At 57.2% G+C, this 21208-nt stretch overlaps 8 protein-coding genes across 8 annotated transcripts; 3 read left to right on the forward strand and 5 right to left on the reverse strand.

Moving 5' to 3' along the window:
• Positions 1–180: 180 nt before the first annotated feature.
• Positions 181–2358, reverse strand: ISF_04963 (integral membrane protein; the record flags this gene model as incomplete). The annotated part of the gene is made up of 2 exons (XM_018848568.1): positions 181–1535; positions 1590–2358. The coding sequence occupies 2 exons, from the start codon at positions 2356–2358 to the stop codon at positions 181–183; spliced, it is 2124 nt and encodes a 707-aa protein (XP_018704294.1).
• An 858-nt stretch (positions 2359–3216) lies between these two features.
• Positions 3217–5873, reverse strand: ISF_04964 (sulfate permease II; the record flags this gene model as incomplete). Its single annotated transcript, XM_018848569.1, has 5 exons — positions 3217–3795; positions 3865–4736; positions 4800–5343; positions 5415–5560; positions 5630–5873. The coding sequence occupies 5 exons, from the start codon at positions 5871–5873 to the stop codon at positions 3217–3219; spliced, it is 2385 nt and encodes a 794-aa protein (XP_018704295.1).
• A 3700-nt stretch (positions 5874–9573) lies between these two features.
• ISF_04965 (maleylacetoacetate isomerase MaiA) lies at positions 9574–10239 on the forward strand (the record flags this gene model as incomplete). The annotated part of the gene is made up of 1 exon (XM_018848570.1): positions 9574–10239. The coding sequence occupies one exon, from the start codon at positions 9574–9576 to the stop codon at positions 10237–10239; it is 666 nt and encodes a 221-aa protein (XP_018704296.1).
• A 190-nt stretch (positions 10240–10429) lies between these two features.
• ISF_04966 (hypothetical protein) lies at positions 10430–11439 on the reverse strand (the record flags this gene model as incomplete). The annotated part of the gene is made up of 3 exons (XM_018848571.1): positions 10430–10717; positions 10770–10926; positions 11294–11439. The coding sequence occupies 3 exons, from the start codon at positions 11437–11439 to the stop codon at positions 10430–10432; spliced, it is 591 nt and encodes a 196-aa protein (XP_018704297.1).
• Positions 11440–12728: 1289 nt separating this feature from the next.
• ISF_04967 (acetyltransferase, gnat family) lies at positions 12729–13571 on the forward strand (the record flags this gene model as incomplete). Its single annotated transcript, XM_018848572.1, has 1 exon — positions 12729–13571. One exon carries the CDS (start codon positions 12729–12731, stop codon positions 13569–13571), a length of 843 nt encoding a protein of 280 aa, XP_018704298.1.
• Positions 13572–14223: 652 nt separating this feature from the next.
• Positions 14224–15193, forward strand: ISF_04968 (N-acetyltransferase; the record flags this gene model as incomplete). The annotated part of the gene is made up of 2 exons (XM_018848573.1): positions 14224–14555; positions 14608–15193. 2 exons carry the CDS (start codon positions 14224–14226, stop codon positions 15191–15193), a joined length of 918 nt encoding a protein of 305 aa, XP_018704299.1.
• Positions 15194–15348: 155 nt separating this feature from the next.
• ISF_04969 (sodium/nucleoside cotransporter) lies at positions 15349–16290 on the reverse strand (the record flags this gene model as incomplete). Its single annotated transcript, XM_018848574.1, has 1 exon — positions 15349–16290. One exon carries the CDS (start codon positions 16288–16290, stop codon positions 15349–15351), a length of 942 nt encoding a protein of 313 aa, XP_018704300.1.
• A 488-nt stretch (positions 16291–16778) lies between these two features.
• ISF_04970 (sodium/nucleoside cotransporter) lies at positions 16779–18754 on the reverse strand (the record flags this gene model as incomplete). The annotated part of the gene is made up of 2 exons (XM_018848575.1): positions 16779–17066; positions 17135–18754. The coding sequence occupies 2 exons, from the start codon at positions 18752–18754 to the stop codon at positions 16779–16781; spliced, it is 1908 nt and encodes a 635-aa protein (XP_018704301.1).
• Positions 18755–21208: the final 2454 nt, after the last annotated feature.

Raw genomic sequence — 21208 nt, forward strand, 5'->3', positions numbered from 1 at the left:
ATATATTATACCATGCATTAAAATGGGACATGCGCCTCTATAAAGATGAAGAAATTCGCTCTTAGTATCCGTACCGTAAAACCCTCCACAAAAGGGCATCTCAAAACACAACCGCCATCATGTTCGCTTGCTTAGTGTCATATTTGAGCAGAAAGAAAAACAGCACCAGACGCCTACCCCTCAGTTACTGAGTATCCGCGGCGTGTCCTCCTCCTCCTGCTTCTCCTGCCGCTTCCTCTTCTTCTCCTCCAGCTTCTTGATCGCATCGCCCGTCAGCTCCTGGCGGTCGATCAGGCGGACCACGTCCTTCTTGCGCGTCTTGCGGTCGCCCCGCATGATGACCAGGCCGGCCACGATGTTGGTCGTGATGCTGACGCACAGGATCGTCGTTGTGATGGCCGGGTGCCGGTGGTGGTAGTCGATGCCCCACGTCGTCGAGCTGAGCGAGATCTGCAGGCACGAGTGCAGGTCGAGCAGGATGACGACGGTGATGAGCAGCCGCAGCGGGAACTTGTAGTGCGTAAAGGTCTCGTGCGGCTTGTAGAAGCTGTGAGACTTGACGAGCTTTGCGCGGTGGTGCAGGAAGCGCCTCTGCTGCTTGGGCGTGAGCGGGTACAAGTCTTCGTCCTCCTCTTCCTCTTCCCCATCCTCGGCATTGACATCTTGGTGGTTTGGTAGCTCGCTGGTAGTGCGGACGATAGGCATCGGCTCTTGCGCGCGGTGGTCAGTCGGGTCAGGAAGTGACGGCTCTTTGCCGTTGGTGGCCGTTACTGGCGCTGCAGATCCATCCGACGACTCACCATGGTCTGGCGCTTCGACATCTCCCCTCTTCAGCTTGGCCTTTTTCATCTTGCGCGAGTAGTGCACGACGAACCCAAGGTGGTAAGTGTCAATGGCACGGAAGGGGGCCATGCCACCCCCGACGACCAAGAAGAGCGCGACCAAAACACTGTCGATGATGTGAAGCGTGTATTCCTGCTTGTCGCCGACGTAGATCCAGCCGATCAAGAACAAGACCCAGGCGAGACCAAACGCGGTGATGCAAACGGCGTAGAAGGTGACCAGAAAACCAAGAGGTCGGCTCACGTATTGTCCGAAGCCCTTCATCATGCGCTTGAACTTGGACCGTCGAGAGTGCAGCATGTGGCGGACGTGGTCGTCGAGCTCCCACTTCTCCGCAGCCGTCCAGTTGGCCAGCGATACGCCGTGGGGCAGCGCGGCGTAGTGGGAGTCGCTCAGCCGCGAGGTGATGGTGTTGGTTCTTCGCATGGCTGGTGCCGAGGCCTCCGCCTCCGCCTCCTCCTCGGTCGGCACCTCTTCGATCGTCTCGTCGGGCGCGGTGCCCGCTGCGCCTGGCTCGTACTGCTGCGTTCCCGACGTTCGCGGCTCCGACGTGCCGGGTCGAGATCCAACCCGCTCGGCATCGTGCTGCGTGAGGGTATAAGTAGGGCGTCTGTTGATGAGCCCACCAAGATCGGGGACGAAGAGGGAGTTTTGAATGTTTGTGAGGGTCGAAAGGGTTTGAATTTCGGGATCTGCACCGTATCAGCGTGGGTGATGTTTTCAGCCAGTTGTACCAGACAACTTACCAATGGTATCTAGCAGATCTACGAGATGCTCGTCATACTCATCATCTTGGTAAATCGATCCTCGGGATGTAGTGTCTTGGGAGCGACGCTGGGAGCCGCTGTTGCCGCCTGGCCAGAACATCCTGCTGAAGCGTCTGCGGCGATTCTGCTGAGACGTGCTGGAGTCGACATCGAGAGACGCGCGTCGCTGACCAGCGACGGTTCCGGGGAGTGAGGTCGTCGGGGACAGGTGAGTGCCTGTGATGCCGAGTTCCTGCATCGTCGGGCGCGTGCCCTCCTCCGTGAGTCGCGGCAGCGCAGCCTGGGGCACGCGGCGCGAGTGCCTCGCGGTTTCGCCGCCACCGTCCCGCGCCGCCGCGTCCAGCGTGGGCTGGGATACGCTGCGAGGGCGGCTCCGACGCGCAGACCCCGTCGCCGCCGCCGCGTCGGACGAGGAGGAGGCGACGACGGGATCGGCATCGAGCGGATTCAGGGATGCGTTGGACAGGCGCCGGATGCGAATGCTCGGTCGGCGGCTCGAGTTGCGGCTGGCCGGGCGGGAGAGGTCAGGAGGCCCGCCGAAGCCGGACAGGTGCGAGGCCGATCGGACGGACTGTCGCGAGGGCTGCGTACGTAGGTTGTTGGCGGCGGCGTCAAAGTAGTCGCCGGTCAGGTCGGCGGTGGCGCTGGGCGTGGCAGGACCGAGACTGTTGCGAGCCATCCGTTGTTGTAGTTGCTGCTGTGGCTCTATGGCCGCCGCCAAGGGAGGACGGCCGTTGGGGTTGTCCATTGTGGGCAATGGGCGCGCAAGAGAACGGGCAGGAAGACGGGGAAAAGTTGAGATGAATGGAATAAAATTGTCGATAAAGCTGCCTTGCCAAACAAGGTCAAGATAGGATGTCGAAACTGGGACGGCAGATGATGTGGGGGGCCTGTAGCGTGGCACAGTTACAGAGAGCCCACAATGACGCAGTGAAGATGGTCACTTTGGACGGCAAGGGAGGGGGCCATGTATGACTCCGTGTTAATTAATGCTACGTCAAGATATAGGTAACTGGTTTGACATGAATTTACACGTGAAAAAATACTATGCTCGCCATGGCAGCGTTGTAGTCAGCATCATGTCTAGTAATTACCAATGTTTTTCAGGGCCGCGCAACAGACCTGGTTGGCGGAGCCCTAGCGGCTCCGGCACTGTCGGATCCCGTGGAATCCGCTAACTAATAAACTCGCTGGAATTCTTGCCGCCACAGCGCACTACTCCACTGTGACAAGCCAAGCCAAGCCAAGCCAAGCCTTCTGTACTCGGGGTGCAACTTGGGGAAGGTAGATATATACAAGTACATACATACATACATATATACGCCGTTGATTACGTTGGGACAGAATAAAATGCTGGAGAAAAATCTCTGATAATTTCAAGGCCTCTAAAAGGCAAATGGAATATTAACGGAAAATGCTAAAAAAAAAATCTAGAGTGCCCCCTTGCCTACTCTTTCGAAACGAAGCCGACGCACACACAATAAGGATATCCAAACATTTCAGGGAAACACGACAATAGCCGCAACCTAAGCAAAAGGTGTACCCAAGACGAAAAAAAGAACGGGGAGAGAAGAGGACAGAGGGAAAAACACGTTCAACCCCGCAATTACCTCTCTGCGTTGGCAACCGCAGCCTCCACGGCCTCTTGCAGGTCAAAGTGAAAGTACGGCCTGTTCAGCCCGTGGACGGCCACCAGGCGCGCACTACCCGGGTTCTTCGGCGGCGCGTCATTGCCGCCCTCCGACCCAGACGCCGGCCAAATCTCCGAATCCGGCGCCGCCTTGCCCTCCACATCATACGATCCTCTAGTACCGGCCGCCTTCTCCTCGAGCTCCGCCGCCTTGGCCGCGCTGTCGGCGCCGCCGAGGTCGGCGATGCTGAAGATGGTCCTCCAGTGGCCCGCGGTCTCGCCGGCGCTCGGCTTGGGGGTGCGGTAGCCGAAGCCGGCGGCGGCGAGGGCGCGCTTGGTCCAGCGGTTCTCGACGTGGGCAAAGTGCCAGTCGACGACGCCGGGCGCGGCGTAGCGGTCGAGCTGGTTGCGCACATCGATGAGGGCCTGCGCGGCGGTGACGTCGATGTGGTTGACGGTGGAGAAGTCGAGCACGATGGCTTTGAGGATGGGCCGGCTGTCGTCGACGGGCTCCTTTTCCACGTTGCGAGGCGTGGGGTCGTTCCAGGCGCGGTCCTGTACCAAGGTATTGTTAGCAAGAAAGATCAAGGGGGCGGGGGGGGAGGGTTATGATCCAGTACTTACGCCAACCTTTCCGACCAGGGTAATATCAGTCCGGCGCGTCTCCTTGAAGATGGTCTCGGTGAGGTGGTTCAGGTAGCGCGTGGCGTTGGGGTAGTTGAAGCCCTCGGCGAAGCGGTACACGTAGACGCCGGGGTAGGGCCGCTGGAGGTCGATCCTCGGGTTGGAGCCGTCCTCGTGGTCGAGTGGGAGGAAGCCGGTGCGGAGCGTCTTCTCCGAGTCCGCCGCGAGCAGGTCCTCCTCCTTCCCGAGACCCGTCACGGAGCCGTTGGGCGAGGTGACGACGGTGCGGATGCGCGCGACGCCGAGGAAGCGGCCGCGGCTGAGGAACAGGCGCCAGAGGACGACGGCAAAGGAGACGCAGACGGTGGTGTAGATGCCGTTCTCGATGGTGGTGAAAACGGTGACGAGCACGCCGGCGAGGAAGATGATGACTTCAAGGGGAGAAACGCGCCAGAACTGCAGGATGACGGTGGGCGGGGTGATGACGTCGCCGACGGCGTGGATGATGACGCCGGCCAGCGCGGCGTTGGGGATGTAGTAGAAGACCGAGGTCAGGGCGTAGACGGCGAGGAGGACGACGATGGCGGTGATGACGCCGGCGAAGGGGGTGCGGACGCCGGCCTTGGACTTGATGGCGGTGCGGGAGAAGGAGCCGGTGGCCGGGTAGGCGCCGAGGAAGGGGCCGAGCAGGTTGGTGACGCCGATGGCGACGAGCTCCTGGGACGGGTCGATGACGTAGTTGTTGACGCGGCCGAAGGACTTGGAGATGGAGATGTGCTCGATGAGCATGACGATGATGGCGGCGGGGAGCTCCGAGGCGAAGGCCTTGATGATTTCCGAGTTGACCGTGGGAGGGGCGGCGTGCTGGAAGCCTGTCTTGTGTGTTAGCTTATCACGGGCATTGTTGGTTCAGAGGGAGGAAAAGCCACGCTCACCTCTCGGAACGTCCTTGATGAGAGAAAACTTGAGGTGCTTCTTGTGGCGGGGGACGTTGACGGCGGCGCTGATGGCCGTGTAGAGCAGGATGACAAAGGCGGTGCGCAGGGTCGAGATGAAAAAGTACATCTTGGCGCGGTGCGGCTGGCGCTTGGCCATGTATGTGCAGAAGCTGCGGATGATGTAGAGCATGGCGAGGGAGGTGAGGCCGAGGGCGGCGTCGATGGTGGAGAGCGGCAGGCCCTTGAGGGTGTCGATGATGACCTGGTAGGGGGCGTTGCGGGTGTTGATCTTGGGGATGCCCATGAGCTTGGAGACCTGGCCGGCGATGATGTTGACGCCGGAGCCGGTCATGAAGGCGCAGATGGCGGGCAGCGGGATGACCTCGACGACCCAGCCGAGGCGGACGAGGCCCATGAAGAGGATGATGGCGCCGCAGATGATGGCGAGGGCCGAGGCGACTACGTGGCCCTCAACGTGGGGGAGGACGTCTTTGGCGTGAAGGACGATGTTTCCGGTGACCTGGGACATGACGGCGACGGGCTGGGGTTGTTTGTTAGCTGGTGAGGAGGAGGACGAGGGAGGCCATGGGAAGAAGAGGGGAGGAGACATACGCCGATGGTAATATCCTTGGACGTAGCAAAGAACCAGTAAATCAGGACGCCCATGAAGGACGAGTAGAGACCAAATTCGACGGGGAGCTGGGCGAGCTGGGCATAGGCCATACTTTGGGGGACGACGACGGCTCCGACAGTGATGCCTGCGACTTGTCAGTTTTTCCAAGTTTTTTTCTTTTAAATTTTTGGCGTCTTCTCCCAACAAAACGCACCCGCAACGAGGTCACCAATCAGCCAGGTGCCGTTGTATTTGCCAATCCATTGGAGGAAGGGAAACAGGTTGATGATGTAACGAACGACGTCGTGCAGCGAGGGTGTGATTTCGCGGAAGAACTCGCCGACGGTGGGCTCGCGCTCAATGAAGAGGTCCGCGTTGGAGATGGAAGGAATATCATCGTCGGCGTCATAATGCTGGGGTTTGAGGGCGCTCTGCAGGCGCTCCTTGATGGTAGGCATGGCGACGGCGACGGCTCTGATGAGGGCGACTATGTATTGCGAGGTGGGAGAGCCAGCCGAGAGAGGTGGTTGAATGCGTCAGAGCCAGATAATGAGGCTGAGCTGAAGGAACTGAGAGAAAGAGGGAGGGTAGTGAAAAGAGAGGATAGCCGGAGAGGAGCAAGTTCATATAATGACAAGCTTCAAGCAGATAGAATGGGGATAGTCAACTAGCATGTGTGGACCACCAGGTGCCTTCTTGGTCTTCGATGGACGGTTTTTTTTTTCCCCAACTATTTAATTTTTTCTCTTTCTATTTTCGTGGCTGAATATGAATATCTACACGTCCGCGCGCCAAGCGACGAATCCAGATTTCCAGCTTGGCTTTAGTAGGGGGGGTGGGTGAGAGAAGTTGGACTATACCCGTAGTTATCTTGAGGCTTGCGTGGGCTTGTGCTGGGCTCTCCGGGGTACGGCTATTACTATTATGGGAACTTAGGAAGAAGGCCGGACGACCACCTCAGCTCGGAAAACCCATGTAATGATGTCGACCGAGCCACTGAATTGCGTGCTCACAGGCCCAAAGCAGCGCGACAAAGACAGCGAGTAAGATTGATCCAAAATGGCGTCAACATCGAGAGATGGCCCTGAATGGCTCCTTCTCCCCACATTTTAAGCTGTCCGTGACAAAACCAGTTTAGTTTTCTAGTCATGAAGTCAATGGGGGATTCGTTTTGCTGATTTTATTGACTTTTTTTTTTCTTTTTTTGCTCTTTTTTTCTGCAATGAGCAAGGCCGGACTGGGACTGATAAGAGAGGGGAAAAGCAGGCGCAGGCTGGGCAGCCATTACCAATACCCTTCATCTCTCAGGTGGGCGTCGGATCATCGCCGTGTATCAACGATGGAGGGTGACAGACAGAGTGGACAGAAGACTGTACTAAACGCCCGTTAATGAGGCTCTCACAGCGGAGGCGCATTGTAAACCAAAAATGTTGACTGTTTAGTTTCCACTCGCATGAGGGAGGCCCTCTCTAGCACGCTTTGTCTTGAAATAAGTCGAGCTCTTTATTGTTGTCTTCACATTTGGTAGCATTTGCAAACACGCCATCACCACAACAAACAACGTCTTCCAAGCCATTCGAAACTCTCTTCCCTCCCACCCCAGCCCGTGTGAAACTAGAGTGCGCCACGGCGGCCACTAGCAGAGACATGGCGACAAAGTAGCACTGGTCCAAGGACAAATATGAAAAGGAACAAAATCACTATGAGAGAGTTTTGTTTATCCAACAAGTGCCACAGCCTGCAGCCTGACCGCGCCGCCTCTCTCGGTATGTCCTATGTAGTTAGCTGCATACAGATGCAGTGTAATAAGCACAGCCCTGGCTGCAACCGCATCATCCACATCCACAAGCACGCTACCTCGTGGCATCTCGCTCTCTCTCTGCAGAAGAAGATGAAAAGGGGCTTCATGCCGTTGACTTCAGCTAGCGACGGCCCGGTAGGATCTGCTGCTGCCACGCCGGAGCCCAGCCCAGCCTAAATCTTGCATTCACCCTCCCCCCCTCGCCAAGCTGCTCAGCTGACCGCAAGGGCGGGCGGGTTGGGCATCGTGAGCGCTGACAACGACGGTCACGCTACGTCTTGCAGAGGCCGGCGTGTCTTGTCGTTTTGGGGGCCGGCGATGCGCCAAGTCCAGTCCGTCGCTGGACGAGCTTTGCGATGGAAAAGTATATCGACGACCGTCTCAGTAGCTCGTCTTTTCTGTTTTTCGGTTAAAGATCGCAAACTAGTCAAAAAGCGTCCAAGGACTCTCTGTGTGCCACTCTCCGTCCTGGGTGTTGGTTGGCCCGACATGTACACTTGAGCCTGCATGCAAGCATCTGGCATACAGAATACAGAACGGCACGAGAGCATGAGGAGATTATCCCGGCAAGACAATGCCGCCATCAGGTTCTAGACTTTTTTCAGTGTAGGCTCGTGTTTAACGTTTGCCTCGACATCCCTCGCTATTATGACTCCAATCGACTCTCGGTGTCCACGACGAGCCAATATTGCACAACCCAAACAAGTCTGTCGAACCAAAACCACAACCGTGACCTTCATGCCATGTCGGTTCGGATATTTGCCGACCACGTAGCTGTCTCGAAGCCACATTCAGCCCCCAGACTCGGAAAATCCGATATATTTGAAATAGTCTCAACCAACCCATCACTGATCGTCGCTCTTCACGCGAGCAACTACCCTCCCTCTGCCGCGGTTCGCGGGCTGGCCGCGTCGTCCGCCAAGCCTAGACGACGCCCATTTGCCCTTGAAACCTCTGAGATTGATTTTTTCTAGGTCCCTCGACCTCAGCCGCCGGACTGTCGCTGAGGCTAAAATGGCGTGCTCGAAGACGTTATCAGGTATATTGGTATCCGCTTGCTTGCGCGGATGCCTTGCATCATCTTTCCGGCGCCTAGGCCCCAGCAAGTAGTGCAGGCATACCCGAATGTTACCGTTGCAGTGCATGTGTGCTCGGGGCCGTTTGCTCGAGTTTAAGCTCACATACGCAATAGCTCTTCGCCATGTCCGAAGAGACAGACGCGGAGGTGAGTACAGCAAATGCAGGTTCTAGAGGTTCGGCCAACGTCCAGGGAGTCGAGCTACCTGGTGTGGTATGGAAATTAGAATAGAAAGTCTAAATGCTGCAACTTGATACTGATGTCTAATTCTTTGCCGAAATGGGCATCTGGAAGCGATTCTCAGATGCTACCACCAGCAAAGCGTAATCAGCAAGACCATTCATTATATCAAACGTCTATTCGACATCCTAGGCTTCCGCCTACATCTCACTCTATCCAAAAATTATGTTACTCCTTGTTCCATCTTTATACGAGTCACACGTTGCTCCTCCTGACTTGACCCTCTTCCGTAGCTTCCTCCATCACTTATCTGGTCCTCACTCAGTCCGTGTCAGTCACTTGTGGATTATTATTACAGGAAATAAAGTCGCCGCGGTAATTGAACGGTATTCGATACTGAAGATTCTATTGTATCCACACGTTTCTAGGCATTCGATCCGTGAATCGGCAACGGCAGAGGCTTGAAAATTGGCACTTGGCGCCGAGATCTTGGCCATCACTTGGCCATGAGGCTGCTGCTGCAGGCACTCACATACCACGATGATTTAAGCTAGCCGCATTTGTCACGTTTACACCTTTTTACCCTAAATGTCTCTCATCTGCAGACTTTCTACAGCAACTGCAGTGATATGAACGGGACAGTAGCCAATTAGCGTCGAAGCCGAGGTCGAGAGGCGCACCATCCGAGCACTTACCCTATACTAGGTACTTTGCTTTCGTCGTCGCGATATCACGGTCGCAATCCGGTACAAGTATCTTGGATTAATCCGTTTTGTTATTTTATTGTATTTCAATATTGATTTCTTTGGTTTTATGCCTATTCGTCCTGCGCACTTGCTGAACGTCGTCTTCACCTTAAACCGGAGGCTATTTCCTGATTAGGACTGGTTTGCGGAATCAGCTCCGAGTGGCCGGACGGAACTTGAATCTCGGCTAGGCACGGAACTCACGGAGCTGTCCACCCCGCCTTCCGCAACGAACAAACGGACTCATTCAGATGCAAAACCCCAACTCTCACCCCTTTCTTGAAATCAATTGACTCTAGTTTCTTCACCAGTTCAATAACGAACAACAAGCACTCACCCCACAACTCATCACAATGCCCGACTACACCCTCTATACCTACTTCCGCTCCTCGTGCTCCGGCCGGCTGCGCATCGCGCTCAACCTCAAGGGCATCGAGTACGCCGCCGTCCCCGTCAACCTTCTCAAGGGCGAGCAGGCCTCCGACGCGCACCGCGCGCTCAACCCGTCCGCCACCGTGCCGCTACTCGTCGCCCACCGCGATGGTGACCTGCGCATCGGGCAGTCCATGGCCGCCCTCGAGTACCTCGACGAGGCGCACCCGGACGTCTCCCCGCTGCTCCCCGCGGACGCCAGCTCGCGCGCCGCGGCCCGCGCGCTGGCCAACATCATCGCTTGCGACGTCCAGCCCGTCACCAACCTGCGCATCCTGAAGCGGCTGCGCGCCATCGAGGGCGCCGATGCCGAGGCCTGGAGCGTGGAGCTGATCAACGAGGGCCTGCGCGCGTACGAGGAGACGGCGCGGGGCGTGGCGGGCAGGTACTCGGTCGGCGACGGGGTGTCGATCGCGGACGTGGCGCTGATGCCGGCGGTGTGGGGGGCGGAGCGGTTCGGGATCAGCTTGGAGGCGTACCCGACGGTGAAGAGGATCGCGGCGAACATGAGCGCGCTTCCGGCGGTGCAGAAGGCGCACCCGTTCGTGCAGCCGGACTGCCCGGAAGAGCTCCGCGCCAAGTCTTGAGCGTTGCTTGCTCTGGGGTGGCATGGTCTGTGAAAAGCGAATGCAGGCACTGGCGTGTAAGAAGGACAATGAATGATGCAGTTGCCATGGGTACATGCAACGACGGAAATTATTGACAAAAAGAAAAAAGAATAATGAAAGCATTTTATGTTACTGAAGATATGTACCTTGAGAGCTTGAGACGTTGATTTTACTTTGACTGTTGAAAAATTCGAGCAACGTCCTCCGTAGCCCGCGCCGTCATGGCATGCTGCCCAAGCCCGCACACAAAGTGCTGCGGCATGAGCATCCAGCGACAGATATGGCCCGCCAGGATATCTTTGCCTAGCTTCCAAATCCTGCTCTTCGCCTGGCCCGTCAGCTGCACCACCAAATCGCCCATCGCAGCCTTTTGGGCACCATCAAGGTCGGCATCGCTGTACTCGCGCCAGACCGCCTCCAGCTTGTCGACAAAGGCCCTGGGGCTGCGCGGCCAGTCCTGCAGCGGGTAGGCGCAGAGCGGATCCGGCGCGCCGTCGTTCTCGCAATACGAGAGCGGCTCCGCGTTGGCCGGCAGCGCGGGGGAAGCGGAGGGTGTCGGACCAGACGGAGACGGGGTCGCCAAAGGTGACGAGGGCGATGAGCTGGCCGCGCGCGTGCTCGTTGACGAGCGCGTCGAGGTTCTTGTGGGCGCAGAGCGCTCCTTGGCTGGGGAGAAAAGGAAGTCATTTGTCAGTAAATGTTGGACTGAGAGAAAGAGAGAGGGAGTCTTGTTACCTCCATCCGGACACTACAATCTTGGCCGAGGGACAGCGGGCAGAGTACCGCTCGACCGCTTTTCCGAGACTGACGGCGCAGCTCTCGGGGACCTCCGTCCTCGATGTAGCCGTCTAGGTTGGCGGGATAGTATTTGAGGGCTGACACCTTGAAAGGACACTTGATCGGCGCCGATCCTGGAATACAGGGCATCCCGGAATGGCTGTCCGACCCAGGGACCAATGTTTCTGGAGGTGCGTTTAGCCAGCGCATGATGGTAGGCAGAGGAGGGCGTTCACGAACCCAGAGTCAAAGGTACCGCGAGCAAAGATGACGGCGAGCTTCGGCGCAACCAGGTCTGTCCCAGTCGTTGGCGACATCGCCAGACTCTCGACCGACCAGAGGCGAAGCTTGCACGGAGACGGCAAGGCCGAGAGCACATGCCAGGGTAGCTATGGTATACATGGTGAGCGAGTAGGCGAGTCTTGAAAAATACCAAGAGAGCATTTCGAGAATTGATTTAAAATCTGCCATGGATATCAGGAAGCTGTCCAACTTTTCAAAGCAACGCCCGCGGCGATTTCACGGCGTTTTCCACGCTCCCAACGCACCGCGACAATCTCCAAATACAATGCAACATGACCAACGGCCAGCATCCTAGTAGACGTAGATAATGTTTCCGCCCCAATTTTCGCGTATACAAGGCCAAGAAGGGCAAGCAAAACGCTCGGTAGCAACCAGGACGTCGTCCTAATCTCGGCGTCAGCGCCGGGTCTGGCCCAAGCGCTTGCCCGCCGCGTATAGCATCGAATCAGAAGCTGTCTTACTTTGCGTTTGCCATGCACCAGTACGGCGCTTTCCGGTATCCGCTCACATGAAGTATTCTTTTTTCCTGCTGTTGATTAATCCAGAGAGGTATAGTTGGCGGCGCCGATGATCCCCGTAGCTCGGGTCCGGATGAGGGGTGGCGGCGATCAAACATCAGGCAGGTGAACCGGGGTTTACTAGGTTTGCCGTTTGGGAGAGTTGAAACCGATGGAACATCGGGTTAGCACAACTCCGACGGGTCGGGCGAATAGTACTGGGCATGTAAATGCTTCCCTCTGCTCGATGTCATGACGGCAGAAGATATGGGGGCGATAGGCTTCTTATAGGGCATCTCTCAGCTTTCCCGTGCAAGTAGAAAAAAACCCCAATAGAATTGTAAAGATACAATCTGGACTTTAGCAGTGGGGTAGACTTGGTCACCAGATTATAGAAGGGCAATGGCGGACCAAGATTGTCAAGAGTGGTATGGTTCCTGTTGGCTAAGACAATGGCGCATCCAACAGCCTGACTTGCAACAGCCGCGGCTCATCTATTATTCGGGCAAAGACTAGATGGCTTAGGCAAGCCAAATATTTAGATCCTCTTGTTGACTTGGATTATTTACAAATCTTCCCCACCCGAGTCCGGTTGCCTGGCCGTGTGAGTCACCTGTGACGTATGAGAGAGGGGGCATGTAAGAGGACCTAAAATGATCAACCACCAAGAAAGAGCATCCCAATTCTTCACTAATTATCAAGGTAATATATAAGCAGCTGACGGAAGACTTACGCGGTCCATATCTATGCTTTCTAGGAATTAGGCTGGACCGCGTATGCGCCGGGTACTAGAACCGCGGGAAGGCTACTACTAAGAACGCGGCTTGCCGAAAGCCAACAAACTTTACACATTCATCTTTCTTCAGACTTTTACCCCGTTCTCTTTATACAATGACAAGCAACGCCGACGAGATGGCCATCCGGCCCGGCAGCGACTTCACCATGGAGCAGCTCTCCGAGTGCTCCAACGCGGCCTTTGCCGACTACTTTGGCCACCCGATCGTGTGGACGCCCGCCGAGCTCGCCGCCTACCTCCCCGCCCACGGCGTCTCCCTCTCGCGCAGCCTGGTCGCCGCCGATGAGCGCGGCGCGCCCGTCGGCTTCGCGCTCATGGCGCACCGCGACGACCTCCCCGGCCACGCGCGGCTACTGGCCGCCGTCGTCGACGCCGCGCGCGCCGACGGCACCGAAACCGTCTGGCTCGAGGTCATCACAGAGAACGCGCCGGCCGTCAAGCTGTACTCGCGCGGCGGGTTTGAGGTGGTGCGGCCGCTGGCCGGCTGGAAGCGGGGCGCGGAGCAGCCGGAGGAGGAGCAGCAGCGGGCGGAGGTGCGGCTAGAGGAGTGCAAGCCGGAGGAGGTGCTGGAGCGGCTGAGGAGGCACGGCGCGGAGGCGGACCTCCCATGGCAGCTGTGGCACCAGTTCCTGCTAGCCACGCGGCCGCAGAGCTGTCGCGGCTTCCGGCTGGTGGGTGGCAGCGCGTACTGCGCCATCTCGGACCCGGAGGACGAGAGCAGGGACGCGATCAGCCTGCTGGGCCTGGCGGTGGAGCCGGAGGCGCGGGGGCGAGGCGAGGCCACGGCGCTGCTGCGGGCGGTCCTGGCGAAGTACCCGGGTAAGAAGTGGAAGGCGCCGGCGACGATCCCGCTGGCCTACGGCGAGAGGATTGCGCGGCGGCTGGGGTTTGAGAAGGAGAGCATCACCATGAACCTGATGAAGCTGAGGCTTGAATGAGGGCCGGCACGTCGGGTAATGATATTTCTGGTATTGATAAAGGCCTGGTCGGCTGGGCAAGGCTTCTAAATCGGCCGCTCCTTACATCAACCAACGAGCAACCTAGACAGGATAATTATATTAGATTTGCTTTGAGATACTTTGCCCTACCAACAAGATACGTGGCCGGCCTGCTCGGCGGGTGGCTCGCGCTTGGATCGGAACGCCGACGACAACCGGCGCCGCGAAACCGCCGAGCGCCGGGACGGACCCCAGCGGCCGTGCACAACCCGGCTTCGATCCTAAGCGGGAGCCACGTGGTGGTGAGGCTTCAAAGAGAAGCAAATGCGCTTGTGCGGATTGGTAATCGGGCTTTGGATCGTGACCAATCCATTTCCCCGCCATGTAGGTATGTATGCTGCATCAATCCACAATCATACAATTGCATGATGCGCTAAGACCTTCCGAGTCGTCTTGGCCCTCCCGGGGTGCGACGGAGCCGAGCCTGGCTTCTGCGTGCACCAACCGACGCGGTGCATCATCCGCATCCCATCCATCCTATACAAGTGAATTTGGGCACATTTTCGCTACATGGAACCATATATATAGCCCAGTATCAGCGGAGCCTCCTCCTCTCATCACCTGCCCCCTCCAACCCCAAGCAACAGCAAAAATGTCCCTCACGCAAGAGCAGCTCGACCGGACCCTCGAGCACGTCGGCTACCCCCGGTCCCGGCACCACGCCGACCCTCTGCGGCGCCTACAGCAGCTGGTACTCCGACACGTCGCCCGCGTGCCCTTTGAGAACGTCGGCATCCACTACAACCCGACGCACCGGCTATCCCTCGCCCTCGACGACTTGTTCGACAAGATCGTCGCGCGCAGCAAGGGCGGCTACTGCGTGGAGCTCAACGCGCTCTTCGCCGCCGTCCTGCGCGGCCTCGGCTACCAGGTCCTCACCGTCGGCGGCCGCGTCCGCGCCGGCCAGCCAACCTACACCGGCTGGTGAGTCCCCCCCCCCATATGATGGCAAGTGAGCCTGCTAACGCCCCGCAAGGTCTCACATGTGCCTCATCGTCACCGTCGACGGCGCCCGCTACGTCGTCGACGTCGGCTACGGCGCCGACGCCGCCATGCAGCCCATCCCGCTCATCTCCGGCACCGAGTTCACCGTGCTGGCCCCGCGCCGGGGCCTCCTCGAGCACCGCGCCATCGACCAGCACACGGACCCGAGCCAGCGGCTGTGGGTGTACTCGACGCGCGACTCCGACGCCGACGACGCGCCGTGGGTCGAGCAGTACTGCTTCGCCGAGCTCGAGTGCTTCCTCGCCGACTACAACATGGTCAACTACTACACCAGCACCAGCCCGAACAGCTTCTTCATGCCGCACGTGCTGGCCGCGCGCGCGCTGCTCGAGCCGGACGGCGAGGACGAGGTGCGCTTGGCGGGCGTCCTGACGTTTTTCCGCGGGGAGGTGCGGCGTAGGAAGGAGGGAAGCACGGAGAGGGAGGTCCTGGAGACGGTGACGACGGAGGCGGAGAGGATCGCGGCGCTGGAGAGGTGGTTCGAAATTCCGTTGACGGAGGAGGATCGAAAGAGCATCTTCTCCACGGGGCTGGCGCTGGACAAGAAGCCGGAGTAGATGAGGTGGGATGGACGGAATCATGGTAAACACTGTCTACAACATGTACGGATATCAATACTAAACAGTTGCAATTTTTGAGTACCTGAGCGCCGAGCTAAACAACGGGCGAGACGAAGCCCGTGTGGTAGAATACATTCGTCTCCCCCCCCTCCTCACCGGTGCAGCTCGACCACCTCCCACATGTCTCCCTGGCACGCGACGACGCCATCCTTTTCCAGCATCACCTTGCCCGTCAGGATTTCCTCGCACGGGAGCTCCCTGTCCCCCATCCTCACCGTCCTCGTCCACGCCCCCTCATCCACCACCGCCTCATCATCATCGTCATCGCCCACGCTCGCCTCGCTCTTCTCCCAGCGCTCCAGCGAGATGCTCTCCCCGTCACGCACCAGCGCCTGACACAGCGTCCCGATCCAAATCACCATGCCCCGCGGGCCCCCGCCATCCTGATCCACGCGCAGCACCGCGATGGGGTCACTCGTCGGCGCCAGCAGGTCCGTCCACAGCTCGTCGTACGGCGTGGGCAGGCCCGTCGCCGGGTTCACCATGACGCCGCGCTCCAGCGTCGTGCTGGAGCCGTGCTGCGGGTACATGTCGCCCACGTCGGACACGCCGCGCGGGTCCGCGTGGCGCGAGCTCACCCAGTGCCGGAAGGTGGCGCGCCGGATGGCCTCCCCGGTCGGCGCCGTGGCCGCCTCGGAGGAGGTGGTGCCGGCGATGGCCCAGTCGAGCCGGTCGAGGGGCAGCTGACCGGCTGTGGTGGGTTCGCTGAATGTTAGCCAGGAGACAAGGAGGAGGGCAGGGGAAAGGTAAGGAAAACGGGGGGAAGAGGAGGATGGGGGGGGCAGGAGTAGGGAAGGGAAAAGAAAAACGACGACAGCGGTAGCGGGTGCGCGCTGAGGGGGGTTTTGGGGAATCCAGGACGAGGACAGGAACGAACTTGGGTCTTGGCTTAATTTATCCGAGCCGCCAGGCGGCAGAAGGATGCGCAGATCGACGAAGCGATTCTCCGGTGACGTGAGCACCACCGTGGACGTCGGCTCAGAGGCCTCATCCGGGTGCCATTTTATGTATTTTCTGTGCGACACGGTTCCCATGGTCGGTAGGACGTCTTGCTGATCCAGCCGTGTTGTAGATGGATGAATTTTAGATGGATGGATGTGTATGGTGTAGATTTTGAGATTGCCGAGAGCGGCAGGACTTATGCTTTTATGACTAGACTCCGGCGCCGGCTCCGGTAGGCGGGAACCGCGGGGTATTGTGGGGGTTTGGTTACACAGCGTCATGGCGTCGATTCAATACGAGGCAATCGATGCATTTCATTGCTCCGAACAGATTGTTTCAGCCATTGATCTTTCGCCTTTTTCTTCACTTATTGTTCACATGGCCAAACATAACTCTATTTTGCAGCATTATTCATGTTGCATTATCTGTATGCAGACTAGGTAATTGCCCATCTTGGGGTGGATGTGTCATACGGCATAAACCCTACGTTAAAACGATTCCAGAATCGCTGTTTTACTTGTTGTTTCTTTTTTGCACTGTGCCACTCGGCATCACGTCCATGCGTGTATCCCGTCATACCTTAACTCGGCTTGACGCTGACCAGTGTAGCTTGGTTGGTGACGACAAGCCCAGCAACTGCCGCCGAAGTAAGGGTCGAAAAGACACCAGAAACCAGGGCGGAAAACGCAAGACGCGAAACGTCGCCGGCGCGCGCAGGAGCCAGCTGTGACAGAATACCAATCTGAATACCGAGCGAGCCAATGTTGCCGAACCCGCAAAGGGCATACGTTGCAATCAGTTGAGAGCGCGGGGTAAGAGCAGCGTACTGCGCATCGTTGACGAGAGCGTTGAAGGCATTGTACTCGTTCTAAAGTAGCAAGGGTTATTCACGTACTCTAACACCACAGTCTTCACGGTGCTGGCATTATAACTTACGGTGATGATCTTCTCCGCGATAAGACGAGAAACACTGAGAAGTTCGTACTTGTTCTGGGGCACACCAAGCAAAAAGGCGACAGGGAAAAGAATGTAGCCAAGAATCGTTTGGAGCGTCAACTTGGGGTCGTTGATGTTCAGGTAATGACCCCACCAGGTAAGAAGACCGTTGATGAGGCCAACAACAGCGATGATGCAGAGAAGCGACGCAACAATGGTTCCACCGATCTTGATACCGAGCCAGGCGCCGTTAGCAAAGGCATGCAAAAAGTTTTCGGCCTTGTGCTCATCATCGTCAGGGATCACGACGCGGCCGGCAGTAAGAGTTTCTTCCGTCTCCGGGTAGCGCAGCTTAGAAATGGCGAGCGAAGCCGGGATGGACATGATGCACGAGGAAACCAGAGCTTCCTTGTTCAGACCAAGACCAATGTAGCCAACGAGAACCGAGCCGGAAATCGTAGCAAAGCCACAGGTGAGAATTTGATGAATCTCTGCATTAGTCATGTGCGGCACGAATGGCCGGACCAGCATAGCAGACTCGCCCTGGCCAATGAACGGGGTGGCAGCAGCGACAACTGCTTCGGCGCCGGATACACCAAGGGCCCAGAACACAAAAGTGGCAAACTTCTTGATGAACCACTGTAGAAATCCAATATAGTAGAGGACTTGGACCAGAGAAATGAAGAAGATGATGGCGGGAATCACACCAATGAAGAACCATGGCTTGGCAGCGGTCGCGGGGTCGGTCAAGAATGCGACACCATCTTTGGCGAATCCAAGCAAATCACCAGCGCGGTCCGCGATAAAACGGAAAATAGAGTAACCAGCGCCAGTGCGAAGAACGAACAGTCCGATAATGTACTGGGCAAGCATGCCTCCAATGACAGTGCGCCAGTTGACCTTGCGTCGGTTGTTGCTGGTGAGCCAAAAGCAGAAAAGGATAATGGCCATTCCGAGCAGACTGATGGCACGGTTGGCGCGAGTGTTGTTGACGCTTTCCTCGGTGACAAAAGAACCCACAAGCATGGCAGAAACGGTGACAAAGGCACCAGCAGGCGTGCGCAGCTTCGCGGGGATCCTGTTGTAAACCACGACAGCGCTGTGCTTCCAGCCACCACGAATGGCGTTGCTGACGTAGCGACTGGGAACGTGCCAGAAGACAATGCGCAGAGTGACGCAGAGCCAGACAAGAAAAGGAATGATCCAATTCTTGTCGTTACGGTGCAGAATCAGCGATGCAATCCACCAACCAGTGAAGAGAAGCAGGAAGAAGACATGGACGATGATGCGACCAGGGCCGTCGTAAAAGGTACGGAATGAGGACCTGTACTCGGATTGTCCTTCGACATCATGCGGTTGCGCCAAGATACCGGGCGCTGGCTTTTCCGTATCGCTGTATTCTGGAGGCGTACCATTGCCGGCACCGTCCGTGTGCTTGTGCAATGGGAGATCGGTTTCCCTTGTGTATATGACGTCGTTTGCGGGTGCGACGCCAGGCGCGTGGTGAAGGTGACCGTGGGTGTGCTGATGTTCGGGCTCGAGGGCTGGGTCAGAGTTGCGGCGCATACCAGGAGTGGTCTCGTGCGTCGCCTTCTCGGCATTGGGATGGGTGTCGGCCATGATGACTGGATCTTGGGCGTCGTTGAAGACGTGAGAAGATAAAAATATTTCTAGCCCTGGTTTTCTTTTGCCCTTCCTGATCGCTGTAGTGCACACTGTCTCTGGACTGGCGCAAAGTAGAGGGTACTTGAAAGCTGCCAGTCGCAAACGGAAAGGCAATCGTCGCAAAGGGCTCACAAGTGAGATAGCTGGTTGACAGCGAACAGGGCAGAGGGGCCACCAAAGCTGTCCAAAGCCAAGAGGCAAAAGGGAATGGGGAAGACTGGACGGAGGAGAAGACCTGAGGAACAGCAAGAAAGGTTTCTGCTCGACGGCACCCACGAGTTTTTGTATCCACCGGGGTCGCCGGGCAATGGGTTTGGGGTGAGCCCAGACAGAATGGCAGTACTCAGTTCGAAGTGGGCGCGGAGCAGGAACCACGAGATGGATGCACTAACCCACCACTAGTCGAGCGCAAAGCCATGTCCAAGACTCCAAGAAGAGGACCTTTTGCAGAGAATGGGCCACACTAGGGCCGCCTCGCTCTGGATATGCTTCTGCACCGCTGCAATCATCCAAGACGGTGTGGGGAAGTTCTTGAAATGGTGCTGCCGAGTGCACCCTTGCGCTGCAATCGCACACCTATCATCACTTGGTGGTTGGCGATTGTATCAGTTGTGCCACCCTGATGTCAGCCCGCATCCCTTGTCGTATGTAGTAGATACTCGTCGGATCATCGGCTACATCACCACGCGGTTGGTGTACTTTGGCACTTTACACGCAAATTTCTGCCTTGCTCGCGGATGGCTTCTGATCGGCCATGGTGAGGGCGAAGTCTCCGCGCAATGTTGTCTTCGTTCTTGGTTCTCTTGCCGCGTGAAGCTTATTCCGTTAACAGACGACCAGCTATCAAAAGACTTGGGGTATCCGTCGCTTTAGCGCGTTGGTGTTCGGGGATTGGATGCGCCACTGCTTTGTAGTGATTCGAGATGCAGGCCTGTATGGTTTGGCTCGTTCCACACCCCGCGGGCGGCGCTTCATCCCAGCCCGGTCCCTCCATCGACGCTGATTGATGGGATGCTTACCCATGTCTAGGGTGTTTCGCATGGGCTAATCGCGTATCGCGTATCCCTACTGGTAGAATGTTCTCAGCTTCCGGCCCTGTTAGATTTTATCGATGCGCCAAACAGCGGCTCACGAATTTTCTGGCTTGTCCACGGTTCATCCCTTTGCGTCCGTTGTGTCGCGTGGGCTTGCTTCTCCATGGGTTCAATTGCTGGGTGGTCTATTCGTAGGGTATAACGGTTGTGGGTTAATAATGAAGTGCTCTATTACATTCGTGTTGATTCCAAGTCAATATTATAGCCGGGGAGACAGGCAAACGCCGACTTGGGGCCTGCCAGAGCTGGCGATTTGTTTCCTTGCCAGCTGCCAGTTGCCAAGCTGCCGTTGTTGGTTGATCTGGTCAATTTTTGACCAGCTATGCATAATTTATCATTTCGTTCCTTACCACATCCAAATGCTACGCCGAAAACTCCTATCTCATTATCCTCTCGTCTTATTGTTCCGGTAACTTGTCTATCACAGCCAGATAAGCTTCACTGACACAACCACACCGAGCTGTGGATCTCGACTCGTTTTTCTAGCGGGTCGCGTGCAGGGTCTGTCCCCAGACCGACGAGCGCCAGGCCTCTGAAACCAGCTGGAGATTTAGATTTTCTCTTGGTCAGTAAGGCCAATCCGCGCTGCGAATGCTGTACCGTATACAGATAGGTCCTGGCCACTCCAAAATCTCAGGGGAAGCGCGCCGCCTCCCGAGAAACCACCAACAGAACGCCAGTATCAGCACAGAGAACAAAAAAAGGTTGCCAACGCCACCGAGTGGATAAGCTCCTTCTCGACGCGGTTCAAGACTTGCCCCCCTGTCGCCACCCGCAAGCCCTGTCGCAGTCGATCAGCACTTGACCCCGAAATGGAAGCCTGCTGGAACTTTGGTTCCGCCACCACGCCGGGCTTGTGCCCTAAAGAAGAAGGAATAAGTGGCCACAGGCCAGCGGGCGCAGCGAGATTGCTGCTTGCTCAAGCGACCCGGGACACGACAACAGAGCGCCGACGCTGTTATCTTGAAGCGCTACAAGTTAATGCGGTACCCTTTCAATACGGACGAATGCTGGAACAACTACAAGTTGCGCCCTGAGCGTGCGGGGTGTCGCCAAGACGAGAAACAGAAATCCCATCATCCTGTCGAATGAAAATTCCACAGAATTACTTCCTTTCCATATATTTGACCCTCGTCCACCTCCACCAATTCCCTTTGTTGCGCGGTCTCGTGCTGTCAAATTTTTTTCGACTGACACCCCCAGACTTTCTTCTGCGGGGTACCAGTGCGGGTACCGACGAAGTATAGCGCTGTTCTGTTATTATCAGGTTGGCAGCGCCATGCAGCCACCCAGATTCAGTGCGACAGCCAGCCCC

The sequence above is a fragment of the Cordyceps fumosorosea genome, assembly GCF_001636725.1.
Source record: "Cordyceps fumosorosea ARSEF 2679 chromosome Unknown scaffold_11, whole genome shotgun sequence".
Taxonomy (NCBI): domain Eukaryota; kingdom Fungi; phylum Ascomycota; class Sordariomycetes; order Hypocreales; family Cordycipitaceae; genus Cordyceps; species Cordyceps fumosorosea.